Source organism: Bison bison, unplaced genomic scaffold, assembly GCF_000754665.1.
Source record: "Bison bison bison isolate TAMUID 2011002044 unplaced genomic scaffold, Bison_UMD1.0 scf7180017864198, whole genome shotgun sequence".
Lineage (NCBI taxonomy): Eukaryota > Metazoa > Chordata > Mammalia > Artiodactyla > Bovidae > Bison > Bison bison.
In genome coordinates this window covers 8,120,889-8,132,096 of record NW_011494770.1, presented here as the reverse complement: position 1 = coordinate 8,132,096, position 11,208 = coordinate 8,120,889, and the positions used below count along the sequence as shown (strand labels likewise).

The window sequence follows — 11,208 nt, the reverse complement described above, 5'->3', positions numbered from 1 at the left end:
ATTCCATCACCTCCACTAGCTTTGTTCATAGTGATGCTTTCTAAAGCCCACTTGACTTCACATTCCAGGATGTCTGGCTCTAGGTGAGTGATCACACCATCGTGATTATCTGGGTCGTGAAGATCTTTTTTTGTACAGTTCTTCTGTATATTCTTGCCACCTCTTCTTACTATCTTCTGCTTCTGTTAGGTCCATACCATTTCTGTCCTTTATCGAGCCCATCTTTGCATGAAATGTCCCCTTGGTATCTCTAATTTTCTTGAAGAGATCTCTAGTCATTCCCGTTCTGTTGCTTTCCTCTATTTCTTTGCACTGATGGCTGAGGAAGGCTTTCTTATCTCTCCTTGCTATTCTTTGGAACTCTGCATTCAGATGTTTATATCTTTCCTTTTCTCCTTTGCTTTTCACTTCTCTTCTTTTCACAGCTATTTGTAAGGCCTCCCCAGACAGCCATTTTGCTTTTTTGCATTTCTTTTCCATGGGGGATGGTCTTGATCCCTCTCTCGTGTACAATACTACTCTTTAATTAAGCACATGGGATCTACTTAGGTCAGTATATGTTTTAACAATTTTTATCACATAATTCAAGCTAAAAATTAGCCTTTTAAAGACAGTAGCGAGATATAAAAGTCAGAAATATCCTCTTCTGATTTTAAAACAGGGTGGACCCCTTCCTTCCCTAAAAGACTGGTGGACCAATAATGGGACAGTAAAAAGCCAATTCAAACAACAGATAAGGCAGAAGAAGGGCAACAGGAAAAAAAAATGTGATAGAAAAACAGGGAAGTACATTTCTAAAGATTTTTATAAGTTAGACATGAGCAACCTGGGTTTAGGAAAGATTGTTAAAATTTTTTTCAAGGTTTGGACAGAGTTCTTAAAAGGAAGAAAAATGACTCTTAAGCAGACTTGTTGTTGATAATATGAATGGAATGTGTCATTGAAAACACAAGATATTTCTCTTATGCATTACCTCATAGATGCTCACTGCTTAATTGTAATATTATATTATTTTCCAAAACTTGGGCCTGACAGTAAAATTACAGTCCCCAAGTTTACCCGTAGAATACCCTAAACTGTCGAGTGACTTGAAGGGGTTGTGTTTCTGATAATGGTACTTTCTTCATTCTAGGGCCTCAAAGTGAACACGGGCTGCAGCTAGTAGATTTCTGTCTTTATAAACACAGCTTAACTCTCTAGTATAATTAACTATCAGGCCCAGTAATATACTCTATTGCATTATTTCTTAATAATCTTTTTTCAAAAATATCAAAGAACAAATTGGTATGACATCAAACTTTAAAATTCAGTCATTTTTAGCATTAAAAAAATAGAGACTCCTGGTTCCTTTCTCCCATTTCAGGTCAGTATAGTTCATAGTCTTTCACATATATGCAATAGACTAAAAGTAAATGGACCCAGAGGGGATCTGTTAGAAAAGAAGGACACCTCACATTAAATGAGCCACTCAGAACCTCAAATGCCTCAATGGAATTTAAAACAGAGGAAAGTATCCTTGTTAAGCAGTCAGGATGCTGTCCAAGCCAGATCTATGATGACTAGAGCGAGGCCTAGGAGAAAGAGCATTTACACAAATCAGACCCCTAGTTATAGGGACATCACAGAGGGAAGGTACAGGCTATCTTGATGTATAGATTTCATTCTGCCTCCTCCTTGCAGCCACACCCGGGACTTTCTAGCAAGCAGGGCCTGAGAACAAGCAATTATGTGCACCTACCACAATGGGGAGTTTTCATCACCAAGCTACTCACCTTCTCCAAAACAAAGAGGGACAGTGTAGGATCAAGGAAGCCAAAACAGGAGCTGAATGAGGTGATGACAAAGGATAAAAAGGCAACCTTGGGTAAAGTGATGAGTTTCCAGAATGAGTGTTTCCCTTTATCAGACTCTTTGGGGTAAAAATTTAAAAAGGAATTAGACTAATTAACATTGCTGAACTTAATCTTTCAGTCTACTTTCAAAAGTAAAATTGGTAAGGTCATCTTTATCCAGTAATCAAAACAACCATACCTCTGAGTTTGCCTAAAATTGCACATTATCAACATCTGCATATAAGTTATTCAAACCTAGAGGCCATTTTCAGGTACTTAAAAAATAATTTCTCAGATTCAAAAAAAAATCAACTGGAATCAGAGTATGAGGAGAAGTGGTCTTGGTTATAGGTCATCATCTAGAAGGCTTTCCCCAGATGGGACAGAGAACACATAAAGTTGCCCTTGGTGGTAGGAAAAACCAGATGTTTTATCAGGCAACAATGTGTGTGTGCTGAGGAGGAAAGACAATTTTTTTCTGCTTATGGAAAAACACTGGATTGAAAGGGACGCTAGTGAATCACGAGTACATTCAATTTGGCATCAAGGTCAGCTGAGAGCCAACCTCGTGTCAGTCGCTCAGTCATGTCTGGCTCTTTGCAACCCCACAGACTGTAGCCCGCCAGGCTCCTGTGTCCATGGGATTCTCCAGGCAAGAATACTGGAGTGGCTTGCCATTCCCTTCTCCAGAGGATCTTCTCAACCCAAGGATCGAACCCTGGTCTTTTCCATTGCAAGCAGATTCTTTACTGTTTGAGCTACAGGAAATCCTTTGAGCTATAGGGAAGCACCAACCTCAGGTGCTGTCATTTCCCCAACAGCAACACAACTTCTGCACTGTCCCAAGCACCAGGCATGGTTGTTCCCAAGCCTCCAATCATATCCTATAACTCCCTTCTTTTTCCCCTGCTAATTTTTCAATCTCTAGCCACTCTGTAAAGCCTCATTCTGGTCCTAAGCATCCTGCAAATTTTACCTCCATTATCATGTAATTGAGCAGCCTAAACTGCGTTTCATCTTCCATGGTTTATTGTTTGATCACTTTCCTATCTTCCATCTAATGTGCTCAACAAAATCTTTGCTGAGTCAGATATGCCAAATCACTGGGCACACAAAGCCAAAGAAGACAAACTCAGATCCTGACCTCACAGAGAACTTACAAAAAAGTGTGGTTGAGAGCCAGGATGGAGGGTAGCAATTGGAGCATATGAGAGGGTTGCCTAATAAAGAGGGAAAGCTGTTTAAGAGAGAATTTATGAAAGTTGTAATATCTAAATTACTGTCTAAAGGATGAGCTTGAGATGAGGAAGGAAAGAAGGAGGAAAGAATAACCCAGGCATATTATCCAGGAATGGCTCATTGTGAGACTCGAAAGTGAGGGGAAAGTATTCTGTTTGAGGAAACAGAAGAGCAAAAGTAAAGAAGGAGGGTGGAGCTTGGAGGAGGAGAGATCATACTGCAGAAGGATGTAGTGATAAGATGATGCAGGACTTTGTAAAGTAGGCTAAGAAGCCCAGGAAATCACTAGAGGTTTCAAACAAGAAGTGAGAATCAGATTTGCAGTTCAAAGAGCTACACCTGTGGTCTCCTGGGAAATAGAGACAGGAGGCAAGTTAGGAGACTGTGCAGTGAGCTAGGCCAGGAAGCTCTGAGGGCCGGAGCAGCACTGACATATCCTCATTTCAACAGAACTCATTATGTAATAAATTCTTGGTGAATAATGATTTGGTAGGAAGCAAAGTACAAAAGAAGCATCAAGTGTGGTCCAGCTATATTTGTCAGGATAAGAGGGATACAGTTAAACTGTGGTGTTGGTTTCTTAATTGTTAGCCAAATAGTCAATGATGAACCAAACTCGAACCCAACCTGTTTCACTACAGATTTGACTTAGAAAAGGGCTAAGCCCACCATGTGGCTCAGTGAGGCAGGCCAGGAGGGAGACTTCACTGGTTATGGATTTTGGATTGTGTATTACCAATGTTTAAAATAACAATGATAAAGGATCAACTTTAATCAATTACATTTATTGTGTATATAGAAGTATTACGGGTCTATGGCATAAGACAAACTATTATGAAATAAATAGTCCCTTTCTCTGAATGCAAGGTGGGAAAGGGGATTATCACCATAAGAACATACAGGAATGTCCATGAAAATGAACACATCATGAGTTTAGCTAAGCTGTTGAAGAAGCCCAAGTAATGAAAACTTAGGGTGATACCTGTTTCCAGAGACACATAGCAGAATCACCCAGGGAGATTTTCCAACCTCCTTAAAAATCTCTCTGCTTCCTCCAATTCTGATACATTCTTCTTGGAGGACATGACTCCATAGTTGACAATGCCTGCCACAGGAAGCTGCTCTGAGAGGTAAGGAAGCTGAGAGGCCTTCAGGTGTGAAGGGACAGGAAAAACGCAGAGCACTGCGGCACTACTGACTCAGCATTTAGATCAACGACTGAGAGGGTTCAGGGAAACTTTCCAGAAGAGGTCATACAATTAAGTTTTGAAGGGTGAGTTGGAGTTTGGTAGAGTGGAAGTGGGAGACAGTCCAGCTCATATGACTTGCCTCAGAAACCTCTAACAACAGCTTCTAGTGGCTTTCAAGGTAAAGCTCACAATTCATGGATTCAGGCATTTTTATTAAGAGGATTGTCATCCCTACAGGGGGCTTCCCCAGTGGCTCAGTGGTTAAAAAAAAAAAAAAATCCACTGGCAACGCAGGAGACGCAGGAGATGTGGGTTCAATCCCTGGGTAGGGCAGATCCCCTGGAGGAGACCGTGACAACACACTCCAGTATTCCTGCCTGGAGTATCCCATGGACAGGGGAGCCTGGCAGGCTACTATCCACAGGGTCTCAAGGAGTGAGACATGACCGAAGGGACCAAGCACCACACACAGGCATCCCTAGAGGGGTGGGAGGAGGGAGTGGTGGTGGTAGGGAGACTCGAGAGGGAGGAGATATGTGTATACTAATGACTAATTCACGTTTTTGTATGGCAGAAATCAGCACAACATTCTAAAGCAATTATCCTCCAGTTAAAAACATAAATTTTAAAAAATTAAATTAAAAAAAGAGGATTGTCACGTACATGACTGCGTTTTAAAAATATTTCTTTAGTGACTTCCCCAGCAGTCCAATGGTTAAGATTCCGCATTGCCACTGCAGGGGGCATGGGTTCATCCCTGGTCCCCTGGTCAGGGAACTAAGATTCCACATGCCAAATAGCATGGCTGGAGGGGGCAGGGGGGGTGGTGTTTGGGGGCGGGGGGAGCTGTGCAGGATTTTTCTTTAGCACAATACAGAAGAGGACACTTGGCAAGCAGATATAAAGGATGAGAGACAGCAAGGGACTGAAATTGACTCTTAGTAGCCCAAATCCACAGTGTTTATGGATTTAAACGGAAGTAAACGAGTGGAGTAGAACTTATAGAACACAAAATTCTGCCAATATCATCAAAATAAAAGGAAATTTAACTTTCCAGCCTTACCTATAAGCTTTCCTAAAACAATAATTTTTAAAGGTACTCCTTAATGGGAACACCTAAATCTATATTTATAGCTTTAACATTATAAATTGTGAGATTTAAAAATATGTATATCAGTTTCTCCCATTCAATCTAAATACAAGATCCTTACTTGGATAAACAGAAAGTTTGCCAAACCATTTTGTTCATAAAAATATAGTGGGCCTTAGGAAGCAAAACAAAGCATAGTGGGCCAAACAAAAGCTAGTGGAGGTGATGCAATTCCAGCTAAGCTATTTTAAACCCTAAAAGATGATGCTGTGAAAATGTTGCACTCAATATGCCAGCAGATACAGAAAACTCAGCAGTGGCCACAGGACTGGAAAAGGTCAGTTTTCATTCCAATCCCAAAGAAAGGCAATGCCAAAGAATGTTCAAACTACTGCACAATTGCACTCATCTCACATCCTAGCAAAGTATTGCTCAAAATTCTCCAAGCCAGGCTTCAATAGTTCGTGAACTGAGAAATTCCAGATGTTCAAGCTGAACTTAGAAAAGGCAGAGGAACCAGAGATCAAATGGTCAACATCTGTCGGATCATAGAAAAAGCAAGAGAATTCCAGAAAAAACATCTGCTGCTGCTTCATTGACTACACTAAAGCATTTAACTGTGTGGATCACAACAAACTGTGGAAAATTCTTTTAAAAAAGGGAATACCAGACTGCCTTACCTGCCTCCTGAGAAATCTGTATGCAGGTCAAGAAGCAACAGTTAGAACCAGACATGGAAAAACTGACTGGTTCCAAATTGGGAAAGAAGTACATCAAGGTTGTATATTGTTACCCTGCTTATTTAACTTACATGCAGAGTACATTATGTGAAATGCCAGGCTGGATGAAGCACAAGCTAGAATCAAGGTTATGTGAGAAATATCAATAACCTCAGGTACACAGATGACACCACCCTAATGGCAGAAACTGAAGAGGAACTAAAGAGCCTCTTGATGAAAGTGAAAGAGGAGAGTTGAGAAAGCTGGCTTAAAATTCAACATTCAAAAAATGAAGATCATGGCATCTTGTCCTATCACTTCATGGCAAATAGATGGGCAAACAATGGAAACAGTGACAGACTTTATTTTTTTAGGCTCCAAAACCACTGCAGATGGTGACTGTGGCCATGAAATAAAAAGATGCTTGCTCCTTGGAAGAAAAGCTATGACCAACCTAAATAATGTATTAAAAAGCAGAGGCATTATTTTACTGACAAAGCTCCATATAGTCAAAGCTATGGTTTTTCCAGTAGTCATGTATGGATGTGAGAGCTAGACCATAAAGAAGGCTGAACAATGAAAAATTGATGCTTTTGGCTGTAGTGTTGGAGAAGACTCTTGAGAGTCCCCTGGACTGCAAGGAGATTAAACCAGTCAATCTTAAGGGAAATCTATCCTGAATATTCATTCAAAGGACTGTTGTTGAAGCTGAAGCTCCAATTCTTTGGCCACTTGATTCAAAGAGCTGACTCATTAGAAAAAACTTTTATGCTGGGAAAGACTGAAGGCAGGAGGAGAAGGGGACGACAGAGGATGAGATGATTAGATGGCATTGCTGACTCAATAGACGTGAGTTTGAGCAAGCTCCGGGAGATAGCCTGACATGCTGCACTCCATGGCGTTGCAAAGAGTCAGATATGACTGAGCAAATGAACAACTGGAGCTTTACGTTAATTAAAGATGCAGGAAATTTTTAATTGAGGAATAACAGGAACAAAGAGAAATAAGTACCAAGTAACTAGGCTGACAGTGATTAGAGGGGCTTCAAAAGATACCATGTTGTGGGAGGGAGGGGAAGAGATGAGGAGAGCAGGCCAGGACTCAAAGAATTACTGATGCTGGGGCCAGTCCAGCACCTAATCACAGAAGTTCTAAATACCACATCTCACAATTAACTAGTAAGCCATCTTTTCTCCCTATATGATGTTATTGATAAAGAGTAAACAGAACTCTTTCCCCTATTGCAAGAGAATCTGACCTGGTGTCAGTTTCTTAGTTGACAGCCAAGTGTTCACCTGTGAACACAATAGGAGGCCAGTCCGGGATGCCTGACTAGAGAAACAACTATCACTATGCACAGAAAGACGACAGGCTCTCCTCCAGCTCTCGAGCTAACTCGGTGGCTGTGTCACAGTAGGAATCTGATAATGGTAAAATACCGATTCCATTACTAGGCAATCTGGCTTATAATGAAAATAATCCTTGACTCGTAAATTTCATCTGTACAGAAAGAACTATAAACCAGCCATCAGTACTCGACGCTTTGTGCCTCCCTGAGCTTGGGGACTCTTGTACCCAGAACGTGCCTTGTGGAGACCCAGGCAGCTGTGCCTATGGAGTTGTTATGGGATAGGTTGACTCCTACAGGGCATGAAGCTTCGGAGCCAAGACGATTTCCATTACTGCCTGATGTGGCCCTGAGTCCTCACACTTGAGCTATGCTGCACACACAGCTACAAGAAACCTTCAGAAGGAAGGTCTAACTTTGTCCTCCTGTCACAGTGCCTTTGGAGAAGGCAATGGCACCCCACTCCAGTATTCTTGCCTGGAAAATCCCATGGATGGAGGAGCCTGGTGGGCTGCAGTCCATGGGGTTGCTAAGAGTTAGATACGGCTGAGCGACTTCACTTTCACTTTTCACTTTCATGCATTGGAGAAGGAAATGGCAACCCATTCCAGTGTTCTTGCCTGGAGAATCCCAGGGACGATGGAGCCTGGTGGGCTGCCGTCTATGGGGTTGCACAGAGTTGGACACGATTGAAGTGACATAGCAGCATAGTGCCTTGTAATGGAAAGATTCTTTACATTAAAAGATGTAAAGAATCTTTAATTTAGAATTCAGGAAGACATCTGGTGGGCATTGCATATGTTTTATGATAAGAAATTTAATATTTGCTAATTCTATAGGTCAGAAAGAGTTTATGACAATTTATATAAACTAATTGCCCACTGCAACATTTCTGAAAAGAGAATTGATTCTTTCAGCATGCACTACAAATCTATTAGTGATTATATAAAATGAAAGTGAGTATATGTTAAATTGGTCTCCTACAAAGGCATAAAAATACTTAAATTTAAGATTCTTAAAATGAGCAATAAATTAGGTCTTACCATAATTGGGTAAAATACACATGTTGAGGGGAACCATCAGCAGAACTATGCATCCCAGAAAAATGAAAGGCACCTCATAGCCAAAGGACTGATACAAAAAGCCACCCAAAGGAGGCCCCAGCACTAGTCCCAGTCCAGAGAAAGTCTCAAGACTTCCCTAAAAATGGGAAAACAAAAGAAAATTGAGTTAATATGTTTCATTTGAAAAATGAACAAAGCATTAATAGAAAGTTCTGAAAAAAATTCTATCCACTTTACAATTTATACACACACCACCCACCAAGATAGACCAAAAATTTAAACATGCACATTGAAATTATTAAAGTACTAGAAAAATAAAATATGAGAGTTTTTTCCTAATCCTTACAGTGAACCAAATTTTCTAATTATGACATAAAAACTCAGAAGACACAAAAGAAGACTGATAACTCTGATTACATGAATATATGAAAAACTATGGACAGCAAAAAAAAAAAAAGACAAACAAAGAATAGGGAAAAAGTACTGATAAAAGACTAATTTCCCAAAAGCACCATGACAGCAACTGTTAATGAATGAGGCAAATCAGCAGTACTGTGGGAAAATGGGCAAATGTTATAGTCTATGCTATGCTATGCTAAGTCACTCCAGTCGTGTCCGACTCTGTGCGACCCCGTAGACGGCAGCCCACCAGGCTCCCTCATCCCTGGGATTCTCCAAGCAAGAACACTGGAGTGGGTTGCCATTTCCTTCTCCAATGCATGAAAGTGAAAAGTGAAAGTAAAGTCGCTCAGTTGTGTCCGACTCCTAGCGACCCCATGGACTGCAGCCTACCAGGCTCCTCCGTCCATGGGATTTTCCAGGCAAGAGTACTGGAGTGGGGTGCCATTGCTTTCTCCGATGTTATAGTCTGTTCACACATAAAATGAAAACAACTCATGCTAATGTGAACTGACCACCTCTAACTTGCAGGACAGCAAAGCCCTACTCCAAATATGTTCAGCCACAAAACCTTGTTTTACAGAGCATGTCAACTGACTAGCATCTTTCTGAACCCCTCTAAAAAATATACTTTATGGAAATGGAAATAGTGTATCTGTTACAGTGGCCACCATGGCATGACAAATTGCCATAGAACCTAAAGCGAATTTATCCAGTTATACAATACATATACAGATATATGTACTTACATTAATTGTATAAATACATATGGGTATATACTTAATAAAAGTGTGGATATTTATATTTATACAGCAAATAGTTTACCTGATGGTCAAAACTTTCAAACTGTAGTATTAATACAGGTAAATGAGGGAACATGGTACTGAGCTGATTAGATCTGAGGTCTCTGAAAGTGAAAGAAAGAAAGAAAAGGAAGTGAAGTCGCTCAGTCGTGTCTGACTCTTTGCGACCCCATGGACTGTTGCCTATCAGGCTTCTCTGTCCATGGGATTCTCCAGGCAAGAATGTTGGAGTGGGTTACCATTTCCTTCTCCAGGGGATCTTCCTGACCCAGGGATTGAACCTGGGTCTCCCGCACTGGAGGAAGAGGCATTAACCTCTGAGCCACCAGGAAAGGTGAGGGTGGTGCCTATTCTCATATACAAACCAGGAGTCCTTCAGGAATGCCTGGTTCCAGAGGAGAGAAGGCAGCAGATAAAAGCTGGGACAAGAATCTGCTATGTCACTAATACTCTGTGTCAAGGCATCTGGGCAATATATGAAAATGTATGTCAATATGATGCTACCAGGCTCTGGATTTTTATGGTAAAGTAAGTTGGAGAAGACTCTTGAGAGTCCCTTGGACTGCAAGGAGATCCAACCAGTCCATCGTAAAGGAGACCAGTCCTGACTGTTCATTGGAAGGACTGATGCTGAGGCTGAAACTCCAATACTTTTGGCCACCTCATGCGAAGAGTTGACTCATTGGAAAAGACCCTGATGCTGGGAGGGATTGGGGGCAGGAGGAGAAGGGGACGACAGAGGATGAGATGGCTGGATGGCATCACCGACTCAATGGACGTGAGTTTGAATGAACTCCAGGAGTTGGTGATGGACAGGGAGGCCTGGCGTGCTGCGATTCATGGGGTCATCCTTTCCATGACTCTGGGAAAAGTGGAAACAGGACTCTAGTATAAATCTGCTTCAGGCAGCCCAGCCACAATCTAGGCTACAGAGAGATAGCAAATATTACTATGGAGGCTTTTTTTTTAAGAGGTAAAAAGGAGTATTTGGTTTTGCCATTTAAGGGCTTGTAAGGCCAGGAAAAGCACCTAAGTAAGACTAAGGGTACATTTATTGACAGCCTGCTGCTGAAAGTAGAAACTGGGGTAAAAGGTAACAAACATAGAGAGTAGAAAAAAAGCAGGTCTAGAAGAATGGGCCCCAGCTTTGGCTTGAAAGGTCAAGCAAACATTTTAGCTACACTAAAAGGAAAACAGGAACAGTGTATAAAATACTTACCAATACTGTAGCCACATTGTTTGGAAAAGCCTTTGCAACGATTGAAGAAGAGGCAGTTATTGCTGCCTCAAAACTTATTGCATCAGTTATTCTCAGTAGAAAGCACATAGCAATAAACACTGGTCCTTCTGGAACTTGGTCCAAGAGACTAAAAGAGAATAAAACAATCCTCAAATGCCAAATTGATTTTATTTTTTTTCAACTGTACTCACTGAAAACAGTAACACCTCGATAATAGTTATTAAAGTAAGTCACTTTAGAATATGAATTTTTTTTTTTTTTTTTTTACGTAAGTGAAGTTTATT

General features: G+C 41.0%; 1 protein-coding gene across 5 annotated transcripts in view; it reads right to left on the bottom strand.

Moving 5' to 3' along the window:
• Positions 1–11,208, bottom strand: part of SLC18B1 (solute carrier family 18, subfamily B, member 1) — a 47,722-nt gene that overhangs the window by 10,510 nt on the left and 26,004 nt on the right. For all 5 annotated transcript variants that reach the window (XM_010844280.1, XM_010844282.1, XM_010844279.1 and 2 more), the window contains 3 exons: positions 10,904–11,051; positions 8,462–8,618; positions 1,773–1,909 (listed from right to left, as the gene is read on the bottom strand). In XM_010844280.1, coding sequence (XP_010842582.1) covers positions 1,773–1,909; positions 8,462–8,618; positions 10,904–11,051 — 442 coding nt within the window. The remainder of the gene's footprint in view (positions 1–1,772; positions 1,910–8,461; positions 8,619–10,903; positions 11,052–11,208) is intronic.